General features: G+C 36.9%; 1 protein-coding gene across 2 annotated transcripts in view; it reads right to left on the bottom strand.

The window, feature by feature from the left end:
- CPED1 (cadherin like and PC-esterase domain containing 1) overlaps nucleotides 1–25,194 on the bottom strand; it is a 422,947-nt gene that overhangs the window by 194,571 nt on the left and 203,182 nt on the right. For both annotated transcript variants that reach the window (XM_060196489.1, XM_007525006.3), the window contains exons 8-9: nucleotides 2,469–2,611; nucleotides 1,805–1,877 (exon numbers count right to left, since the gene is read on the bottom strand). In XM_060196489.1, the coding sequence (XP_060052472.1) occupies nucleotides 1,805–1,877; nucleotides 2,469–2,611 (216 nt within the window). The remainder of the gene's footprint in view (nucleotides 1–1,804; nucleotides 1,878–2,468; nucleotides 2,612–25,194) is intronic.

Genomic DNA, 25,194 nt, shown 5'->3' with positions numbered 1-25,194 from the left:
CACTACAATAAATACTAAAGGGGATTATTTTTGGACCAGGACCACAAAACTGGAATTACTAAACGGATTGGTGGAGGAGTGGAATTTAAGGCTCCAGGGTGGTCCAGTGGTCTTTGGTGGAAGGATACTGGTACTTTGGTGATGGGTATGATGTTGTAACTTATTTTGAAGATATGTGGAATTTTACTTCTAAAACATATAGATAAAAAGTTTATCTCAAAATCAAAATATATATTTTTAAATGGATGAATTTATGACATGGAATGATTTTTTTTTCAGTGAAAAAGATTGACAATGAAATACTTCTCAGCTATTAAAAATGGTGAATTCACCTTCTTCACCTCATCTTGGATGGAGCTTGAAGGAATCATGTTGTGAGAAATCAGAAAGAGAAAAAGGAGTAGGGGATGATCTCATTCATAGACAGAAGTTGAAAAATAAGAACAGAAGGAAAAACACAAAGCAGAACTTGTACTGGGTTTGGCATAATACACTAAAGTAAAAGACTCTGGAGGTGGAGGGGGATGGTTCAGGTCCTGGAATATGATGGCAGAGGAGTACCTAGAGGGGGCTAAATGGAAATGTGGAAAACTGAGAAATGTTACACATGTATAAACTACTGTATCTTACTGTCGACTAAACCACTAATTCCCCAATAAAGAAATTTTTTAAAAAAGAAAAAAAATGAATCTATAAAAACTACTCAATTTATGCATACTTATATAAAAAGAAACATCTCAGTGCTTCCTCTGGTTCTTTTAAGTAAAATATAAGCAAGTTGAATTTTGTTTGCTTTTTCATCAAAGGGGTTTCACTGCTCTGGACCAATTTTTCAGGGAGAGAGAGAAAAGGAGAGACAGTGAGGGAAAGATACCACACCCCAAGATTTTCTCCACTGCACTATGAGTTAGCCTCAAACATGTGTTTTATGCATGGCAAAATAGTCACTTTCCCAAGTAAATAATCTTGAAAGCCTGGTATACAGGCAAGTTTTAAACCAATATCTGTTTTTTTAAATTTTTTTATATTTATTTTCCCTTTTGTTGCCCTTGTTGTTTTTCATTGTTGTTGTAGTTATTATTGATGTCATCATTGTTAGATAGGACAGAGAGAAATGGAGAGAGGAGGGGAAGACAGAGAAGAGGAGAGAAAGATAAGACACCTGCAGACCTGCTTCACCGCCTGTGAAGTTAAACTAATATCTATACATAAAGAATAAATATAAACTTCTTCATAAACTCATGCAACTAAGATGGGTGATGTGTACTTTTTCTGTAAGCTAAATATCTACTTTTCTGCATTAACATGTAAGTCGCTTTATATCACATCTATTTCATAAACTGTGATTAAATCACAGAAAAAATTCATGTTTTATCAAAAGGGATACACAGTGGGAAATGTTAAGTCTAAACTTAAATCATAGATCTTCCCTAAACCAGTTAATTCTCTGAACTCCAGTAAACATAAATCTGTAGTGGGTTTGATGAAATTACTATTTATTGAGTTGTTACTGTGAATGAAAACAAGACATATGGGGCCAAATGGAGGCACACTTGATTGAGTACAAATGTACCATGTGCAAGGACCCAGACTCAAGCCTCTGGTTGCCCTAGGAAGGGAGAAAGCTTCCCAAGTCAGGACTACAAATGTTTCTCTCTCCTCCATTCTCTGTTTCCCCTTTCCATTTTAGTTTTCAGTTTCCACTCAGAAAATGAAAAAAAAAAAAGCTAAATATTTTTTAAAAGGAACACAAACACACCCTTGAGCAAAAATTTGAAGCTCCAATATCAGGCCTCTAACATACCTGGAGCACTACTGGGTATTTAAAATGTCCATAAGCAATATCAAAAGTTAAAAGCTGAAAGCATGTTCTGCATCTGAAATAAAAATAGAAGGTAAAATAAAAATATTATCTTTTCTATATTGTATCATTATTTGTGTTATACTCTTAACATTTATATTCAAATTTGTTTAGTCTACACTAAGCTAAAAAGAAGTGATTTGAATGATCTAAAATTAGGTTTAACCCATTTTTAAATTTGAACTTTGTTCCAAACAGAAAATACATACTTAAAGCATTTACATCATATTAAACTAGATAATGTAATTACTGAATAAAAACCTAGATATGCAAAGGAACTAAAGGAATTAAAAAAAAACATATAGAACTGCCATTGTTCACTATGTTTTTTTTTTTACATTTTAGACTTACCATTTTCTTTCCTACAGGAAAAAAAAAGCATTTAATAATATTCAAGTAAACTGACATAGAGGTTAGAGTTATTGAATATTACTAATAAAGTGTCATACAGTAGCTACACCTAGTTTGTGTCTTGATGTGTCTCCTAGTGAATAAATAAATATTAAAAAGAAGTCATGTGTATATGCAATTTTCCATGTATCACCAGTATATATTCCCAATCAATTTTTGGAAGGCCTTTGTTTTCAGACATTAAGTTTCCTTTTACCTTGAAAAGGTCTTTGGTCCCAGAGCAGATGTCTCACTGAGTACTTCAGCAGCTAGCAGGAGTTTGATAATGGCTTCCTTCATATTGTCAAAAGCCTGAAGAGGTAAACTAGCTCTCAGGAATGTCTCAAAAAATGTTTGCAGCTGTGAAAAAAAGTGTTCAAATGTTGAATCAGCTATCTCATTTATCTCTTTATTCCTTCTAAGGTGAACAACTGAAATAATTCTTTTAGGTTATCTCTCATTATCACACTCAAGAAAATTTTACTTTCTTTTCTGTCTTTTTAGTTTATTTTTTTATAATTCTTTTTATTCAGTGTCTTTTTTCCATTGTTTCATTAGGAAAATAACAATGCATAAGATTATTGGCTTTTTCATTACTTTTTCATTTTTGTTATTAATAGTTTGTTACAAGTTGTAAGATTACAATGTATAATTCCACACCACACCCACCTTTGTATCTTCACTCTCCCACCTCCCAAAGATAACCAACATAGTTCCCACAAATCTACAGTTTCCTTGCTTCTGTTTTGTTTTGACTTTTTTTGGGAAGAGGGGGAGGTCAAGTTCAAGTAAATAAGATCGCTAGATTCCACATATGAGTAAACCATCCGGTAGTTGACTTTTATCTCTGCTTATTTCACCAAGCATAATCAACTTCAGTTCCATCTATTTTGTCCCAAAGGACACAATATCATTTTTTTATTGCAAAGTAGTATTTCATGGAATATATATCCCATAACTTCTTTAGACAGTCATCCAATGATAGGTATTTAGGCTTCCAATATTTGTGAATAATGCATCTATGATCTATGAACATAGGGGAGCATATGTCCCTTCCAGTTAGTGCTTGAGTGTCCACTAGATAAATGCCTAAGAGTAGTATTGTATTGCTGGATCATACGGTGCTTCTATTTTTTTTTTATTTTATTTATTTATTAATGAGAAAGATAGGAGGGAGAGAGAGAGAGAGAGAACCAGACATGTGCTGCCAGGGATTGAACTCAGGACCGCATGCTTGAGAGTCTGGTGCCTTAGCCACTGTGCAACCTCCCACAGTACTTCTATTTTTATTTGTTTAAGGTCTATTCTTACAAAGAGACTCTACCAGTTTACATTCTCACCAGCAGTGCAGAAGAGGGCCTTATTCTCCACAACCTCTCTCAATACCTGACATTTCCTGGTTTGTTGACTTAAGCCATTCTCTCAGGTGTGGGATGGTATCTCAGTGTAGTTTTAATTTCCATTTCTCTAGTGATAAGTGAAGTGAAAGATTCCTTCATGTCTGTGGGTTGTGCATATCTCTTCATGGGGAAAATATTTATTCAGTTCTTTTTTTTTTTTGATATCTTACTTATTTATTATTAGAGACAGAGAGAAATTGAAATGGGAAGGAGAGGCAGAGAAGGAGACAGAGAGAGACACCGATAGCTCTGCTTGACCACTTGTGAAGCTTTCTCCCTGCAGGTGCAGACCAGTGGATTGAACTTGGGTTCTTGTGTACTGTGATGTGTGCTCTCAAGCAGGTATGCCACCACCTGGCCCCTTTATATTCAGTTCTTTGGCCCAGTTTTTTTATTGGATTATTTTCTTTGGGGGGGGGGGATTATTTACTTTCTAACAAAAGCCTAATTCTTAAAGATGCTGAACATCAAAGTTCAAGTCAAGATTGTTAAATGTACAAAATGAGTTTTGCACTGACTCATAGACTTTCTCTGACTAAACATGTTTTTTCAAAGACAAAAACAAAGCATATTACAAAAAAAAACATACAACAGGTATGCTATTAGTGATTTCAGAAAAATAGACTAAGTCTATCTGAGAAACACAATATTTAAAAAAATGGAAAAAACCTGTTAATTCTCGATTGTGAAAGACAGATATTGACACAAGTTATCTGTGGGAAATGGGAAGTGTATCTTTAAAATACAGAAATAAAATTCTCCCAGGAAAAACAAATATTACAGACTTCATAAACTTCCCATTTAGAAACCTAAAGAAATGTATCTTTTAAGACACCATAGACAAACACATTATTAGCATCTGACAATTGGAATGCTTTTCCATTTCTAAGCATTAATGTAAATGAAAGCAATAATTATGTGAACAAAATAAAACAAATTAATGATATCACTAAAGAGATCACTACTGGGTCAAAAGTAATATACTTTCCAAATAAAAGTAATTTATCATTGTTTACCCTATTATGTAGAGGGTCATTAATGATATTACTGTACTTTTCCATTTTGATGTTTTGTGGATATCACAGAGGGCAAGGTCGATATGTAAAAATCTTAGAAATGCTTATGTAGCATAAATTATGGTTAAATTATATCTTCCATGATGAGAAATAAGTAGTAAATTCTCTTAGGGTTCTGTTTACCCTTACCCTATGAATTGATTATTTCTTAATATTTCTGACACTCTGAGCAGTGAATATCACAACACATCAACTCAGACTTGTTTAATTAAACTTTAGTAACAAAGTTTAATTTTTTCAGCAGAAGCATTATACTCTGAGCTTTTGAGGACATTTGTGACATCAAACAAAGAAGAACATTTGAAATGTGTATGTTTTAAGAGTTTAAATATAAATACACTTAAAACTGAGAATAGCCAGTAAATTGTTTAATAGACAGCTTCTCCAGTGATATTCTTCCTAACAGAGTGAAAGAGCAGAAAGGATAGGCCCAAAGAACTGGCTTTTCTACCATTTTCCCAAGAAATCAATCTATTAAGAAGAGATCAATAATTCAAATGGGTGTATCTTTATAAGCAGAGGTGATACTCAAACATTACTAGTTAAAAGGAAGTAATTTCTTTTGTGTTTACAACAGTTCCACTCCTGAATTTTATCTATATGTGCATTTCTTTTATCATTGCACAGATTTCAGTTTATGTAAGTCTTTGATTTAAAAAATTTTTAGATGAGAAACCTTTTATTTAATTCAGTATAAACACAAGTAAGCTATAAATGCTCCAAATAAAACTAGAATTAAGGGAGTCGGGCTGTAGCACAGCGGGTTAAGCGCAGGTGGCGCTAAGCTCAAGGACCGGCGTCAGGATCCCGGTTCAAGCCCCCGGCTCCCCACCTGCAGGCAGGTCCCTTCACAGGCGGTGAAGCAGGTCTGCAGGTGTCTGTCTTTCTCTCCCTCTCTGTCTTCCCCTCCTCTCTCTGTTTCTCTCTGTCCTATCCAACAACAATGACATCAATAATAACTACAACAATAAAAAAAAAAAGAAAAAGAAAAAAAAAAAACTAGAATTAAGCACAGGGGCCAGAGCTGTTTTAGAAAAATAACATCTTTCAATAAGTCTTCTGGAGAGATCATGACACTTTCTATAACTCATTCACTTAGAGTTAGTAGGAAAATTCTTTTGGTATCTGCTAATATTGTAATTTGTTATATTAATTGTATTAACTTGGTCAAATTGCATAAATTCAGAACATCTCAATGTGCTCAGACACAGAAACAGGACTCCTGTCAATGATCTCAACAAATAATGTTAACATCGAAATTATTTCATATCAATTCTATCTAAAGTCTTTGGAGCCAAAAAAAAAAAAAGCAGTTCATTTACAAACTGTCTTAATCCAGGCAGAAGTGTCTAAAGAAGAACATTATCCCTCTTTAATATAAAACGATCAAGTATCAAAGAAATTTCCAAGTCTTCGTACCAGTATGGTGAGTGAATTACATAAATCAGAACATATAAGATCCTTTTGTAGTAAGGCAAAGATGAATAGAATAAAATTTTAAATGTTTCTTTTGAACTCTCAATATGATATAAAACAATTTGTGAACTACAAATTCTTATCCTTAAACTTAAGAAAGCAATATATACTGTATTGCAAGTTAAATAGCATTGCAAATAACTTTATAAGATCATGGCTATAAAAGTAGGCAGGTCAAGCACTACTGTTCATCATTGTATGAGTTCAGGCAATAAGATCAACAAAACAGCCCAGCTGAACAGTGCTCTTTGTTATGCTCACTGTCATCCAGCACACTAGAGATATCTTTTCTTTAATTTTATTTATTTATTCCCTTTTGTTGCCTTTGTTGTTGTAGTTATTGTTGTTGTTTATGTCACCATTGTTGGATAGGACAGAGAGAAATGGAGAGAGAAGGGGAAGATAAAGAGAGGGAGCAGGATGCATTGGATCGACCTTCTCGTGATGCATCCCGTGAGTACCCATTCATTGGGGAAACTGACGATCCTTCCTAGCCAACTGAATCCACATGGATCCCAGTCACTTTCAAAGCCAGCAACAAGCAGCTCCTGACAGCTTTCAACCTGACGCTGTTGACTGGCTACAGAAGAAGGGCAAACGCTAGAAGAAGAAGAGAGGGAGAGAAAGATAGACACCTGCAGACCTGCTTCACAGCTTGTAAAGTGACTCCCCTGCAGGTGGGGAGTCAGGGGCTCAAACCAGGATCCTTATGCAGGTCCTTGCGCTTTGCGCCACGTGCAGTTAACCCACTGTGCTACCACCTGACTCCCTAGAGATATCTTAAGTGCTATGATGTCTTTCTCTCTCTGTTTCTGTATTCTAACTGGAAAAAAAAAGGGCATCTCAGAACCATGAATCCCTGCCATGACAAAATACATAAATGAATAAAATCAATAACCTAGTAATATGTTTGCAATGTCTACTTCTATCCATTATTATTAATTATTAAAATTATTATTAAAATATACATTGATGGATTAAAATTGACAATAAAATGGAAGGACAAGAAGAACTAAGAATGAAGTGGAAAATATTTGTAAGAAAATTTATGCTGTGCCAGTATACCATAAAGTATGTTCAAGGTAAACTTAAATTCAGCTTGTTCACCCATTCTCCCTGTCACAGCTCCTTCTATGATAATTCTAGATTATGCCTATTTTCCACAACCCTAAAAGAAAACCTTGGGTAGATTATTCTCAATGGAAAACACATAGTTTTGTGTTAACTTGCTGACTTTCTTATCTAATCTCACTACTAGATAGTGAGATTGTTTAGGACAGAAATTCCACCATTTTACCTCTAGTTAGTCACAGCTTGATGTGTAAAATAAGTATCTGGTAAATAAAATTGTATAAAAAACCTCAAGTATAACATTACAGAAAGCACAGAGACTTTGATAAGAGAAATAGCTTGCTGGAGCTTCTGAGTAACATACTTTTTTTCCCTTGGAACAACGTGCTTATCTCTTATTTTCATCATGAGAAAGAGAAAGGATATTCATTTTTCTAGTGACTTGTAATAAAACCTTTGAAAAATAGAGGCTTACAGCAGTTTGAGAGGATTTTTCAAGATAAGGCAAACTTAATCTAAGACAAAAACAAAGGGTAAAGGATTAACCAATATTAGGTTTTTTTTTTATTTTTTCAGCTATCTTCTTGACAGTCTGGAAACTATAGCAGAATACTAATATTTAAGACTTTAATCAAATGTTTAATAACATTGTGTATTAGTAAAATTTACTAGAATGTATCTTAAAATTACTGTAGAAGAGGGATATTTCCATCTTTTCAAATTAAAACTAAGATCGTTACTTGTGAGAGTTGTTTTGTACCAAGTATAATAAAATATATCCAAATATCCCTAATAGTCAAGAAAAGATACATCAAAATGATATTCAACAGTGGACTATAAAATTTAAGATTCCATGAGTATAGTTTCATACTCATTGTGTGTGTCTGTCTCTGTGTGTATGTTTTAAGTCACCATACATACCAATAAAAGTCTGTGCCATCACGTACTGATAACTATCGTAATTATGACAAAGTAAGAGACAGTCACAAATAATTACAAATAAATGCAAATGACATGCTATGTTTAATATTAAACAAAATCCTATTTTATATAAAATATGTAAAAACTATAATAAGATCTTACCACAAACCATTTGGAATAGCATTATATTCTATTATCTGTGTCTGGTGTTTTCAAAAAAAAGGGCAGAGCTAGAAAAATAGCTTGCAGCAATACTGGAGCTCCGCTTCCCCAGAGCCCTTTCCCACTAGGGAAAGAGAGAAACAGGGGGGGTAGTATGGATCGACCTGTCAACGCCCAAGTTCAGCTGGGAAGCAATTACAGAAACCAGACCTTCCACCTTCTACATCCCACAATGACCTTGGGTCCATACTCCCAGAGGGTTAAAGAATAGGAAAGCTATCAGGGGAGGGGATGGGATACAGAGTTCTGGTGGTGGGAATTGTATGGAGTTGTATCCATCTTATCCTATGGTCTTGTCAATGTTTCCTTTTATAAATAAATAAATAAGTAAATGGAAAAAAATGCTTGTGGCAATACTTAGTCATGTATGCCAAGTTCAAGCTTAGTGTCCACTGCACTGACTGAAGATTTGGAGTTTGTGATGTCTTTTCTCTTCTTGTCTTGGTTTCGGCCTCTGTCTTTCTCTATGAAAATAAAATCCCAGAGAAGTGAAGCCTTGATAAGGACAACATATTTTACATTAATTTTTTATTAGCGATTTAATTATAGTTTAAGAGATCATGAACTTACAGGAGTGTAGTTCCACACCAAACCCACCACCACAGTTCTGCCCAGTCAAGTATCCCAACCTGTTGACCCTCCCCAGTCCCCCCTAGATAATCATTGTAATTTTCATAAATTGGGCAGTGGCACAGTGGGTTAATCCCACATGGCTTGAAGCTAAGTGCAAGGACAAATGAAAGGATGCAGTTTTGAGCCCCCCTGGATCCCCACCAGCAGGGTGCTCACTTCAAAGGCATTGAAGGAGGTCTGCAAGTGTCTATCTTTCTTGTCCCCTCTCTGTCTTCCCCTCCTCTCTTGATTTCTCTCTGTCTTATCCAGAACAACAATAGCAATAACAACAACAACGATAAACAAGGCAACAAAAGGGAAAAAAAATTTAAAAAGGGAAAAAATAGCTTCCAGGAGCAATGGATTAGTAGTGCAGGCACTGAGTTCCAGCCATAACCCTGGAGGCAAAGAAAGAAAAAAAGGGAGAAAGGGAGGAAGATAGAAAGAAAGAAAGAAAGAAAGAAAGAAAGGGAAAGGAAGAAAGAAAGAAAGAAAGAAAGAAAGAAAGAAAAAGGGAGGAAGAAAGAAAGGGAGGGAGGGAGGAAGGAATGAAGGAAGGAAGGAAGAGAGAAAGAACGAAAGAAAGGGAGAAAGAGAGAAAGAAAGAAAGAAATTGGCTACTTTTTATTTTTCAAATTTATTTTACAATTTTATGTTTCAATTATTTATATTGCTCATATGAGCAAAACAATACTGTAGTTTGGTTTTTTTTTTTTCCAAGAAAAATAAAGGTCATTTCATAGCAGATGTAGTGTGTGTACTTGACCAGGTGCACCACCTCCTGGCCCCCTAATAACAGATATAAGCTATAGCAACAAGTCTACACACACACACACACACACACACACACACACACACACACACACACACATACACACACCCAGAAGAATAAAACTGCTTGACCTTATGTATGTCTTCCTCCCTATTTTTGTAAATGTATTGCCAGGGAGGCTCCAGGGTCTCAGGTTCAATCCTAGGCTCCATCATAAATCAAAGCAGAAAAGCACTCTGGTGAAAAGAAAAAAAGGAAAAAGAAAAGAAACAAGAAAGAAAGAGGTGGGGAGAGCAGTCAGGAGATGAAAAGCATTTTTCAAAATAAACTAATTAAAGAAGGAAGGGGGGAGAGAACATTATGGTACATTCTACAACATGAAAAAAAATTGAAAATATTATGCTTAGTAAAATAATCCAGCCATAAAAGACCTTGTATGTTTCCTCCTACATGATGTATTTGGAGCAGTCAAATAGAAAATGAAATGGTGTTACTAGTGTCTGAGAGAAAGCTGGTGTTAGGAGTCTGTTTAGGGAAGGCAACCCTCCCAGGCACTGTGCAGCTAGCCAAGAGAAGAAATGGCCAAAGTCGAGAGGCACCTCCTACACAGAGCACACCCTTCCTACCTGATTGCAAGGGCCATAAAATGCAGATGTGAGCATCTAAAGACAAAGACTGACTGCAACCTGTCCCCTCAGGGTCCCCTCATTCCCTGAATTCTAGAACCTGGGAGACTAAGAACCTAGTCTAGAATCTGGGAGACTAAGAAGCTTGAAACCCCTTTCACCACACTTTACCTCTGTCTCAAGGTTTACCTGCCTATATGGTATGTACAAGACTGTTGTAATATGAATACAATTTATTATCTCCCCCTGGTAGTTGTTCTTGATTCCTGTTATTCTTATGCTTCTTACACACTCAACCAGGATTTCTGCCTGACTTTGAGGCAGTCTCTCTGAGTCTTTTTCAAGGTGTTTAAAATGTTTATGAAGGATATTGAATACTTCAAAATTTATCCTGTCATATATTTTTATATGAGTTTTTTTTATCATTTTATAATTCTGAGTAAGAAAAATACTATAAATTTGTCTTTAAAGTTCAGCTATCATAGCACTCTAAAATTTAAAACACCTTTCTTCCAAATTTTGTATATTTATTTTTGATTATTGGATAGAAACAGAGATATTGAGTGGGTAGGGGGAGGTGAGGGGAAGACACCTGCAACACTGATTCACTATTAATGACATTTTTCCCCTGCAGGTGGGAATCAGGGGCTTGAACCCAGATTTGCGTGCATTGTAACATGAACATTTAACTGGATTCACTATCACCAGATATATCTAAATGTTTCTTTTAATTTTTAATTATCTTTATTTATTGGATAGAGACAGCCGGAAATCAAGAGGGTGATAAAGAAGGAGAGAGACAGAGAGACACCTGCAGCACTGCTTCACCACATGCAAAGGAGGGGACCAGTGACTCAAACCCAGGTCCTTGCCCATTGAAATACATGCACTCGCGGGAGTCGGGCTGTAGTGCAGCGGGTTAAGCGCAGGTGGCGCAAAGCACAAGGACCGGCATAAGGATCCCGGTTCGAACCCCGGCTCCCCACCTGCAGGGGAGTCGCTTCACAGGCGGTGAAGCAGGTCTGCAGGTGTCTATCTTTCTCTCCCCCTCTCTGTCTTCCCCTCCTCTCTCCATTTCTCTCTGTCCTGTCCAACAACGAGGACAACAACAATAATAACTACAATAATAAAACAACAAGGGTAACAAAAGGGAATAAATAAATAAAATAAATATTTTTAAGAAATACATGCACTCAACCAGGTGCATCACTACCTGGACCCCTAAAATGTTTTCATGATTAGTAGTATTGGTTGTACAAAATGGATCAGAGCAACATATGTATAATATAAATCTTATTAAAACAACAGAAATGCACTAGTAGTTCACATCTTAGATTAATACGGTTTCTTTTTCCCTATTAAACCATGTGTCTAAAGAACATTACTTATTGCTTTAATGAAAAAAGATCTAGCATCAGTTTTAATATTATTCTTAATGTAAGCACAGAGAAAACACATTCGCATAAATACATAGAACTTTTAACTGGAAATATTTAATTATAAAAATGCAACTTAAGGGCGGTAGCGCAGCGGGTTAAACGCAGGTGGCACAAAGCGCAAGGACCAGCATAAGGATCCCGGTTCGAGCCCCCGGCTTCCCACCTGCAGGGGAGTCACTTCACAAGCGGTGAAGCAGATCTTCAGGTGTCTATCTTTCTCTCCCCCTCTCTGTCTTCCCCTCTTCTCTCCATTTCTCTCTGTCTTATCCAACAACGATGGCATCCATCATAACTACAATAATAAAACAACAAGGGCAACAAAAGGGAATAAATAATAAATACATATTTTTAAAAACTGCAACTTAATTCCTTAAACTCCCTTCAAGATGAATAAAAACCATGCAATTTATATGAAATATCTAAAGTTATTAAAACTTAAAATAACCTGAATTTTTATTGTATTGTCACTATCATCCTTCACTTTCTCTATAATCAACAGTATATTTAAATCAGGGTGGGGGTGTTATATGTTTGGTTTTCATGACATTTTTCCCATCCTGGAGTACAGGTCAGAACTAGTTTCTCTTCCTTTCCTTTCCTTTCCTTTCCTTTCCTTTCCTTTCCTTTCCTTTCCTTTCCTTCCCTTCCCTTCCCTTCCCTTCCCTTCCCTTCCCTTCCCTTCCCTTCCCTTCCCTTCCCTTCCCTTCCCTCCCCTCCCCTCCCCTCCCCTCTCCTTTCCTTTCCTTTTCTTTCCTTTTTTTCTTTTTAATCAAAAGTATGACTATGTATGAGAAAAGAATTTGTGAGATCAAGTTTTAGGAAGGCATACATAAGAGAACTTTGGGGCACAGATTCTCTTGAAATTACTCATGTGCCTTGCAGAGTCTTCATAGATTCTCCAGAGGCACAGATCATTCCATCTGAGACTATTTCTGAATGTATCTGATGCCAGTGAACAAATGCACCTCATATCACCCGGCTATTGGGAAAGTATGAAATAACTCGTAAAGAAGTCTCCTTTGTGCATGACAGGGACATGGTTTGGGGGATAAGCCAATATTTGAAAGCGGGTTATTTTTAAAAAGAAATATTTGTAAAGGGGAGAAAAATAACATTGTAAACATCAGCACTGAAGTCATGTGATTTGTTGCACTTGAATGTTAAGTCTGCATTGTATTCAACAACATTCACTAACTTCAGTCAAGCTGAGACCAAGTAGCAGGCACTCCATTTCTCATACTTTTTTTGCTTATATTCATAGTAATGCTATGCAGTTGTTATTCATAATTTACATTGAAGAGATGAAGAAACTGAGGACTGAGAACAGAAGTAACTCACCTAAGATTGTAGAAAGAGGTGGTAACCAGCATGGGTGCCAAAGTTAGCTGCTTGTCTAGGAAGCACCAGAACTCTTTCATTGTAACATTGATTATGCTAGCTTCAGAAAATGAGAACTGCCTTAAATGCAGAAGAACTCATCTGCATTTTAACATTCATGGAAAATATGTTTGAACTGTCATAGCTTTCAGGCACCTGCTCTCATTCCCACACACCCAAGATGTCAATTCAACAATCTGAGAGCACTGATGTATCCCAATTTACCTTTGAGAAGACCTAAGAATACTAATTTACAGTTTAAATCAAATTCCCTGGATCAAGAACATTTTTAAGTCAAATCTTTTAAGGATATAAATATTCTCATAATCTGTTTCAGTTCATCAAAGATTGGCTTGTTCTATGTTAAACTACAGAAAAGCTGCATTGATTGAATCTAAATTAGGAGAGTGTTTTTCCTCATTGCCTCAGATTAGATAAAAAATTTCAGTATGTTTCCCAAGACATGAGACATTCATTTGTATGTCATAACAATCATAACCTTTAAAATGTACAGTAAACTTAAAAATGTAAATAGCTCATTTCATGAGTTTTAACATTTATTAATTGAGATTTCTAAATTTTCCCACATGTACATCAGATAATTTATCAGAAACAAGGTAGAGCAATGCAGAGGGCTGTGAATAACATAAAAAAAAATATTTGCTTTGAATGGCAGAATCCTAACTGCATTATATTCAACCTCAGAGACTTGGCAGGCTATCTTTATTGTCCCTTCCAGAATCTCTCAGTGGGATATAAAATACTAGGAGATTTAACAGCAAAGAGCAAAAGTTAAAATTGTAAAGATTTCATCATTTGACTCTGTGTGTATGTGTCTACTCATTTTCTTTATATGAGGACCATTACTCAAGCAGGTCACAATTTTTTCCACTAATGCTAAAAAAGACCTTTAGGCCTGCAATAAAATAAGGCCCGACAGTTCCTTTGGAAAAAATTTCATCTTTTATTAATTATCCTGAGCCAAAAATTATACTGAACTATGTCAATATTTCTAATATTTGTTAACAGGCAGTACAAAAATTAGCTAGTAGGGATGAATTTAGCAGAAAAGTGCCTATCTCATATTTCTATAAAAGCTCTCAAAAGAGTAAGAAAGTGAAAAGTGAAAAATATTTTCCACTTACATTCTTTATGCTTTATTTTACAGGGCAATCTATGTTAGGTCTTATTAAGTTTTGTGGTCAATCACAAAAGAGAAAGGAATGTATTCATTACAGAAATCTTGGTTTCTGGTTGTATAATAAAGAAAACGATAGAGCAATTTGCCTGAACTTAGAGATGTACTGTTAAAAGTCCACTGAATTCATAGTAAATTTATTACAGCCCTTCACTATTTTCTTGCACCTTACTCATATCATTACACCTCTTTCTTTCTTATCAGTGTCCAAGCAAACCCTGTTCCTTTTTATGGAAATACTTTATGATGCTATTACTTTGCATAATATTAAAGTTCATGACTTAGTAGTCTAATGCTTTGTGGCTCAAATCAATGTCTTCTCATTGTGGCTCCAACTAATAATGCCTCCTGATTTCCGCTCCTCCATCCACTTTCTCTTTCTTTAATGGCTGGGTCATCTTTATGAAGCATAGTTTAAGTCATAAGGCACACAAATTCTCACCCCAAAAAACTGGAATACAGCTTCTTTTCAAATCCACATAAAATATACTCAAGGATAGACCACATGTTAGGCCACAAAGACAGCATCAATAAATTCAAGAGCATCGAAATCATAACATGTATCTTCTCAGACCACAGTGGAGTAAAACTAACATTTAACAACAAACAGACAATTATGAAAAGTCACAGAATTTGGAAACTAAACAACATACTCCTTAAGAATCACTGGGTCAAAGATTCACTCAAGCAGGAAATTCAAATGTTCCTGGAAACAAATGAAAATGAAGACACACCTATCAAAATCATTGGGAAACAGCTAAAGCAGTACGGAGAGGGAAACTTATAGCCATACAATCACATACTAAACACCAAGAAGAAGCTCAAATGAATGACCTTACTGAACACCTCAAGGACTTAGAGGAAGAGGAACAAAGGAACCCTAAAGCAACCAAAAGGACAGAAATCACTAAAGTTAGAGCAGAAATAAACAACATCGAAAATAAAAGAACCATATAAAAGATCAATGAAGCCAAATGTTGGTTCTTTGAAAGATTAAATAAAATTGACAAACCCCTAGCCAGACTCACCAAACAAAAAGAGGGAAGACTCAAATTAATAGAATTGTAAGCGATGGAGGAGATATCACAACTGACACCACAGAAATCCAGAGAATCCTGCGAAACTTCTATAAAGAACTATACGCCACCAAGCTAGAGAATCTGGAAGAAATGGAACAATTCCTAGAAGCATATGCCCTTCCAAAACTGAACCAAGAAGAACTACAAAATCTAAATGTACCAATCACAGACAAAGAAATTGAAACCGTTATTAAGAATCTCCCCAACAAAAAAAGTCCTGGACCAGATGGCTTCACAAACGAATTCTTCAAAACTTTCAGGAAACAGTTAGTGCCCATACTTCTTAAGCTTTTCCATAAGATTGAAGAAACAGGAATACTCCCTTCTACCTTCTATGAAGACAACATCACCCTGATACCAAAAGCTGATAGGGACAGAACAAAAAAGGAAAACTACAGACCAATATTTCTGATGAATATAGATGCCAAAATATTAAACAAGATCTTGGCCAACCAGATACAGCAACACATCAAAAAGATTGTTCATCATGACCAGGTGGGATTCATCCCAGTAATGCAAGGCTGGTTCAACATCCGTATGTCAATCAATGTCATTCACCACATCAATAAAAGCAAAGCCAAAAACCATATGATTATCTCAATAGATGCAGAGAAAGCCTTTGACAAAATCCAACACCCATTCATGCTCAAAACTCTATAAAAATGGGAATAGATGGGAAATTCCTCAAGATAGTGGAGTCTATATATAGCAAACCTACAGCCAACATCATACTCAATGGACAGAAGCTGAAAGCATTCCCCCTCAGATCGGGGTCTAGACAGGGCTGTCCATTGTCACCGTTACTCTTCAACATAGTATTGGAAGACATAGCAATCAGGCAAGAGAAAGAAATCAAAGGACTACAGATTGGAAGGGAAGAAGTCAAGCTCTCACTATTTGCAGATGGTATGATAGTATACATAGAGAAACCTAAAGAATCCAGCAGAAAACTACTGGAAGTTATTAGGCAATACAGCAAGGTATCAGGCTACAAAATCAATGTACAAAAATCAGTGGCATTTCTTTATGAAAACACTAAATCTAAATAAGAATACATCCAGAAATCACTCCCATTTACTGTTTCAGCAAAATCAATCAAATACCTAGGAATAAAGTTGACCAAAGAAGTGAAAGACTTGTATGCTGAAAACTATGAGTTGCTACTCAAGGAAATAGAAACTGATACCAAGAAATGGAAAGATATCCCATGCTCATGGATTGGAAGAATAAATATCATCAAAATGAATATTCTCCTCAGAGCCATATACAAATTTAATGCAATACCCATCAAAGTTCCACCAAACTTCTTTAAGAGAATAGAACAAACACTACAATCATTTATCTGGAACATGAAAACACCCAGAATTGCCAAAACCATCTTGAGGAAAAGAAACAGAAATGGAGGCATCACACTCCCACACCTTAAACTATATTATAAAGCCATCATCATCAAAACAGCATGGTACTGGAACGAAAATAGGCACACAGACCAGTGGAACAGAATTGAAAGCCCAGAAACAAATCCCCGCACCTATGGATATCTAATCTTTGATAAGAGGGCCCAAAGGATTAAATGGAAAAAGGAGGCTCTCTTCAATAAATGGTGCTGGGAAAACTGGGTTGTACCATGCAGAAGAATGAAATTGAACCACTTTATCTCACCAGAAACAAATATCAACTCCAAAGGGATCAAGGACCTGGATGTCAGACAAGAAACAATCAAATACTTAGAGGAAAACATTGGTAAAACACTTTCCCACATACACCTCAAGGACATCTTTGATGAATCAAACCCAATTGCAAGGAAGACTAAAGCAGAAACAAACCAATGGGACTACATAAAATTGAAAAGCTTCTGCAAAGCCAAAGAAACTATTAAACAAACAGAGAGACCCCTCACAGAATGGGAGAAGATCTTCACATGCCATACATCAGACAAGAAACTAATCACCAAAATATATAAAGAGCTCAGCAAACTTAGCACCAAAAAATCAAATGACCCCATCCAAAAATGGGCAGAGGATATGAACAAAACATTCACCTCAGAGGAGACCCAAAAGGCTAACAAACATATGAAAAATTGCTCTAGGTCACTGATTGTCAGAGAAATGCAAATTAAGACAACACTAAGATACCACGTCACTCCTGTAAGAATGGCATACATCAAAAAGGACAGCAGCAACAAATGCTGGAGAGGCTGTGGGGATAGAGGAACCCTTTTACATTGCTGGTGGGAATGTAAATTGGTACAGCCTCTGTGGAGAGCAGTCTGGAAAACTCTCAGAAGGCTAGACATGGACCTTCCATATGATCCAGTAATTCCTCTCCTGGGGTTATAACCCAAGGACTCCATAACACCCAACCAAAAAGAAGTGTGTACTCCTATGTTCATAGCAGCACAATTCATAATAGCTAAAACCTGGAAGCAACCCAGGTGCCCAACAGCAGATGAGTGGCTGAGAAAGATGTGATATATATATATATATATATACAATGGAATACTATGCAGCTATCAAGAACAATGAACCCACCTTCTCTGACCCATCTTGGACAGAGCTAGAAGGAATTATGTTAAGTGAGCTAAGTCAGAAAGATAAAGATGAGTATGGGATGATCCCACTCATCAACAGAAGTTGACTAAAAAGATCTGAAAGGGAAAATAAAAGCAGGACCTGACCAAATTGTAAGTAGGGCACCAAAGTAAAAACCCTGTGGTGAGGGGTAGACATGCAGCTTCCTGAGCCAGTAGGGGGTGGGAGTGGGTGGGAGGGATGGGTCACAGTCTTTTGGTGGTGTGAATGTTGTTTATGTACACTCCTAGTAAAATGTAGTCTTATAAATCACTAGTTAATTAATATGAGAGGGGGAAAATTAATTGTAAGTCTCAAAGTTTTTCAAAACACAAACTGAATCTTTTTAATATATAGGCTGTGTAATTGATATGCAGACTCTCTCAAAAGCCTACACCAAGTAGATCAGAAGCAACCAATAGCACAGTTATATACAAGATACTGGGTACTGTACAGCAAACCCTAACAAAAGGACTTTTCAAAGTTAACCCAATTACCAAATAATGTGATGATAACATTAACTATCCATTGTCTTTTGGAACTCTAAGACAGCAGGAACCTCACATCTCTACTATAGAGCCTCTACTTCCCCCAGTCCTGGAACCCTTGGATAGGGCCCACTTTCCCATATGCCTCTCCCGATCCATATCAAATAATATTGCATCTGCCAATGACAACCTAACCAACACAACGATTGCCACCTCAACATGCTTCACTTCAGTCTGTGTCCAGAAACTTCACGTGTGGAATGACAACCCTTCAGCTTCATTACTCGGTCATCAGGTTCCAGATGTCATCAGGATGCCAGCCAGGCTTCCCTGGACTGAAGACCCCACCAGTGTGTCCTGGAGCTCCGCTTCCCCAGAGACCCACCCTACTAGGGAAAGAGAGAGCCAGACTGGGAGTATAGACCAACCAGTCAACGCCCATGTTCAATGGGGAAGCAATTACAGAAGCCAGACCTTCTACCTTCTGCAACCCATAATGACCCTGAGTCCATGCTCCCAGAGGGATAGAAAATGGGAAAGCTATCAGGGGAGGGGGTGGGATATGGAGATTGGGTGGTGGGAATTGTGTGGAGTTGTACCCATCCTACCCTATGGTTTTGTTAATTAATCCTTTCTTAAATAAAAAAGAAAAAAATAATAATTTCATACATCAGAAAGGATAGCATTGCTGGTGGGAATGTAAATTTGTCTATCTCCTGTGAAGAATAGTCTGGATAATTTCAAAAGGCTAAAAGTGAACCTATCCTATGACCTGGCAACTCTTCTAGGAATACTGCCTAAGAAGTCAGACACACACATCCAAAAAATCTGCTTATACCCATATTCATAGCAGCATAATCTGTAATAGCCAACACTTGGAAGCAACCTAGGTTTCCAACAACAGATGATAAACTGAGGAAATTGTTATATATATATATATATATATATATATATATATATATATATGTTACTCAGCTATTAAGAATAATAAACTCACTGTCTTTATACCTAGATTGAGCTTGGAGGAATCATGATAAGTGAGATAAGCCAGAAAGAGAAATATGGATATGGGATGATCTCACTCATGGACAAAAGTTGAGAAATAAGAACAGAGAGGGGGGAAAGAAAAAACAGAACTTGGACTGGGTTTGCTGTATTGCACCAAAATAAAAGATGCTGGGGGCAAGGGCTGGAGGACAGTGAGGCTTTCAGGTCTTGGTACATTATGGTAGAGGAGGACCTGGGTCTGGGTGTAAGTGTTTTGCAGAAAATTGAGAAAATCTACCCATGTATCAAAAACTGACTTTATCTATTGTAAACCATTAATCCTAATCCTAAAAATAATAGAGATATAATAACATACTGAATATCATGTAAAGACTAAAGCATAGTACACAAGGAATGCACTTCTATTCTCTCTTTCTCTATCTCTCACTCTCTCTCTCTCTCTCTTTCTTTCAGGGTTATCGCTGGAGCTTAATGCCAGCACTATGAATCCACCCTGATGGCTATTTCTGTTCCTATAAGACAGACATAAATTGAGAGAGGAAAGGGGGAGAGAAGAAGAAAAACAGAGAGAGAGAGAGAGAGAGAGAAAGGAAGGAAGGAAGGAAGAAAGAGATCGCTACACATTTGCTTCACCACTTGTGAACTGTTTCTGCTGCTGCAGGTGGGGAGTAGGATTCAAACCCGGGTCCTTTTGCATGGCACATATGTGCCATTAACCAGGTGTGTCACTGCCCAGCCTCCAGAATGCAATTTTTTTTTACAGCAGAGACTCACTGTAGGAACATTGCATTGTAACATCATATATCTCATGTATTCTATATAAATGTGTATACACATACATAACCTATTAAGCTCACTATAGAGCCCTGCATCCCACATCATATAATGAGCCCTCTTTGCCCAAAGTACCTACCTTCTGTACCCTCCTCTTCTGATTACCACACATTACTTTTATAGACGAAAAGTTTATTTAGTTTTATTTAATTCATACATTCTGCTGAGTCCTCTACATATCACATCTGCTGGAAATGGCAGGAGGGGAAAGGGAGAGGAGAGGAGAGGGGAGAGGAGGGGAGGGGAGGGGAGGAGGGGAGGGGAGGGGAGGGGAGGGGAGGGGAGGGGAGGGGAGGGGAGGGGAGGGGAGGGGAGGGGAGGGGAGGGGAGAGGAGAGGAGAGGAGAGGAGAGGAGAGGAGAGGAGAGGAGAGGAGAGGAGAGGAGAGGAGAGGAGAGGAGAGGAGAGGAGAGGAGAGGAGAGGAGAGGAGAGGAGAGGAGAGGAGAGGAGAGGAGAGGAGAGGAGAGGAAGATTCTCTGAGATCTGGGAAGTAACAATGGTAGGGACTGCTTAGGTTTCTGAAGGGAGACTGGGACATCCTGCCCTGCAACTCCAGGAAGACTGGTCCTGAAACGAATGCAACCTAGAATGTTCCCAGCTGTGGCCATGAATTGCGAGCTCAGACCTACAGGGACTTAGAGGTTACACAGGCTCCAGTGCTAAATATATATATAGGCCCTGGGTTAGGTAGATGGGGTAAACAGTTTTATTCATAGGATTTTTTCAAGATTGGGAGCTACTTTCTGCCCTAATCATCTTTCTCGCCCTTTTCTCAATTCTGACAACATCTTCTCAGACAATATTTTTTTCCAACTCTGTGTTAGTTATCAAACTCAAGCAAAAACTATTAATCATAGGCCCCTAGGAATATGCCTAAAATGAACTTCCTAGCTTTCTTCCACCCTAAGATCCCATTCTCATCTGATCTGTTATTACTTTTTGCTTCCTGTTCATTAATCAGTAATTAATATCTTGCCACCTTTCAGCCACCAAGTTGTAGTACTATTATGATTTCATCCTGACTTCCCTTGACAGACAACATCACTTGTAGAAATAATAGATGACCCATATCTGCAACCTTAAGAGAACTGTTGTACCTGACCATAGAGAAGTTGGGGATTCAGAACCCTCGTGGTGGGAACAGTGCAAAGCTATACTCTGTTATCTTGCAATTTTGTATATCAAGAATACATCACTAGTAAAAAAAATTAAATATTTATTTATTCTCTTTTGTTGCCCTTGCTGTTTTTTTTATTGCTGTAGTTACTATTGTTGTTGTTACTAATGTCATTGTTGTTGGATAGGACAGAGAGAAATGGAGAGAGGAGGGGAAGACAAAGAGGGGGAGAGAAAGACACCTGCAGACTTGCTTCACTGCTTGTGTAGCGACTACTCCTGCAGTTGGGGAGCTGGGGGTTCAAACCGGGATCCTTACACCGGTCTTTGTACTTTGTGCCACCTGCACAAGTAAAAAAAAAAATTTAAGTAAGAATTAATTAAAAAAAAAAAACTGAAGTAGACATTGTGACATTGAAAGGAGGAGAAGGCAGGACCGTAGGAAAAATGGGCAAATATGTACAAATCTAGATAGATAGTTGTAGAAATAATAGCCAACCCATATCGGTGATCTTAGGAGAACTTAAGCAGTTTCCAACAGAGGTTATGTGGACACAGAACTCTGGTTCTGGGAAAGGTGTGGAATTATATCCCTGTTGTCTTTTTTTAAGTTCATTTTTTTTCAGTCTTTATTTTATTTATTATTAGAGCCAGAGAGAAACTGAGAGGGGAAGAAGAGATAGAAAGGGAAAGGGACAGAGAGACACCTGCAGCCCTGCTTCACCACTCGTGAAGGTTTCCCCCTGCAGGTGGGGACCCTTGTTATCTTATAATTTTATTTTTAACATTTTTCCCTTTATTGTGGGGATGAATTTTTTACAGTCACCTGTAAATATAATAGTTTGTACATGCATAACATTTCTGAGTTTTCCACATAACAACACAACCCCCACTAGGTCCTCTGTCTTAAAATTTTTTAATCAATATTAAATCACTAATAAGAATCTAAATCATAAAAAAGGGAAATCCTCAATTATCTGTATTGGCTGGTGAGTATGTGTACTTAGTCTTTGCATTCAATCCACCACTCAGTGCAAGAATAAAGTACATGAAGGCAGGAGCTTTGTCTTGCTTATTACTCTATCACTGAAAAATAGCATGATGTTTAGCATACAGGAAGTACCCAATACATCATTACAGAAGGAATCAAAAGCAGCATTTAAGCAATATGAATGGCAGATTTAAAAAAAGTGGCTCTATGAGGTTCTAAGACTAGTCTGAGGTTATGGAGCTGGAAAAAGGACCTTCCTACTGCACATCTGTCTCTAAGCCTATAGTGCTCATGCTTTGGAAATTTTCTTTTCGGTTCAGGTTCATTCAGTCCAACACTATAGATCCAGTGACAATGATTTATTTCTCTCTCTGTTAGAGTAAAAGGGCAATTGTATATTTGCTTATCACTCAGCCTGAAAGGATGTCATCATTGTTCTATTCATATTCTTAAATCACATTTCTTTTCACTTTAACAGTAACTCCCTGAAAGCTTGAAAATGTAATATATTTCCTTGGCATACTGTTTTTCTTCTATGACTTCTGAGTTTAGAGTAATGATTTCATGCTCTATGACTTGAATACATATTCTTTTTTTGTAGACAATTTCAGTAATCATGGGAAGATTCTCGTGCCTTTCAAATAGATTTGGGATAAAAAAATTTTGGTAGAAATCCTTTTTCCAACAGTACTTTTTAGACTAGGTAAAGAAAACAATAGAACCTGACCCCACTAGATTCTGAAAGACTAGAAACCAGGTACTGGCAGGCTTGCTTAGTGAGAGAGCTACACAGAATATGAACATAAAGGAATGTCTGAGATTTCTCTCCTACCTACAGTCCTTTTCAATTTTAAAAACCTTCTTAAGAGAACTTCTATCTTTCTAAATGTGGCAGTGGGGGTGAAAGGACAAACTGTTAGGAGACAAAGAGGACAGAATGGTGGGTATGGGAATACTCTCTGTCATAAGTGAAGGAATCAGAGAATGGCAGTTTTACAGACAGGTGCCCCAGAGAGGCAGAGCAAACAACAAAAGCAATGAAATATGCCTGCACACTGGAGCAGACATAGAATGCTGCACAAATTGTGTGCTCAGAATCCTGAGAAAGAACACATCTTCGACTTAGTAGCACTCAGAGAAATGAGAGACATTTTTTTTTTCTGTTTCCTATTATAATGTCAGGCCATTTATTTAATCCTAAAAAGGGATTTGAGTTAACAGGCAATTTAAGATGCAGGCTGAAATCACACAGAAATATATGCAACAGATATAGTAATATATGAGCAGGTGTTAGTTATAACTCTAAAATGCTAGTTAAACTTTACAAAACAGTCTTTAAACCTATGTATTGTAGAAATTGTGCTAAACAGAACAACAGTGTCTAGCAGCAAGTGCTGAAACCATTGTAAATATTTTTTTAACTTTTTATGTTTATTTATTGCCTTCTGTTGCACTTGTTTTATTGTTGTAGTTATTATTGTAGTTGTTATTGATGCTGTCGTTGTTGGATAGGACAGAGAGAAATGGAGAGGGGAGGGGGAAACAGGAGGGGAGAGAAGATAGACACCTGCAGACCTGCTTCACCGCCTGTGAAGCAACTCCCCTGCAGGTGGGGAGCAGGGGTTCGAACCGGATCCTTATGCTGGTCTTTGTGCTTTGCGCCACCTGCACTTAACCCGCTGCGCTACCGCCTAACTCCCAGTTGCAAATAATTTAATGACTTTATCAGTTTAAATTACCCTGACGATTTTTAACCATTCAGAATCTCCTTTTAGAAGTATAGTCTGCCTGCTGCAAGTGTGGCTTATTAAATAATATTAAAACTAAGTATGTGTAATCTAATGAAAGAAGGTCAAGACCTTGCTGTCTAAGCATTTTTGCTTTCTTTTTTTTCCTTTCCCAACATTGTAGTGTAAACTTTCAGTACAATACTTAAAATGACCACTTGGGGGCAATAGAACATTTTTGTTTTGCTTCATTTCTCAGCTATGCAGGATTTCCTTGGTGATGAAAGATTGCTGTTTCCTTCACATTTAAAACCACATGTTAATATATGGGAGTTAAAAGGCTGTATTTCATTTTAAACTTACAATGCATAAATCATATAAGACAAATGCAAGTCAGATTTTTTCCTGAAGGGAGCAAAAGTCTGCCTTCTTTTAGCAGACAAATCAGTTTTACCTAGTTGGCACATTTGGGGATAGTTTATATTTAGAAATTGTCTCAGGCGTTGAGACAGGATTCAAAGAATAAAAGAATTTGTTGACAGCAACATTTAAATATGACAAACATGCAGTAAGCTTCAAAATGTACTAGTGGAAAATTATTTTGTTTTGATACCCAAAGTAAAAATGTAAATATCATCTGTCTTTTTCACCTGGCGCATATTTTATAATAAGCTTAAGCATTAAAGTAATTAATTTTTGAAGACATTTACTGTCACTGTCTTTATTATTATTACTTTGCATTTGTATGCCACTTTATTTTCATTATGCCATGTTATTTTTATTACTGGTTATTCTTTTCTGCAATTTGATGAGTGAAATCTCTATTCTAAGCCACTTCTCTCCCTTCTGTCTAGATGCAATATCAGACCCTGAAGATCTGTTTCTTTTTAAAATTAAAAGTAAACAATTTCTTCGTTCAAGATGTAAAAATTTTCCCCCT

Source organism: Erinaceus europaeus, chromosome 8 (genome assembly GCF_950295315.1).
Source record: "Erinaceus europaeus chromosome 8, mEriEur2.1, whole genome shotgun sequence".
Lineage (NCBI taxonomy): Eukaryota > Metazoa > Chordata > Mammalia > Eulipotyphla > Erinaceidae > Erinaceus > Erinaceus europaeus.
This window is presented reverse-complemented; position numbering and strand designations above follow the sequence as displayed.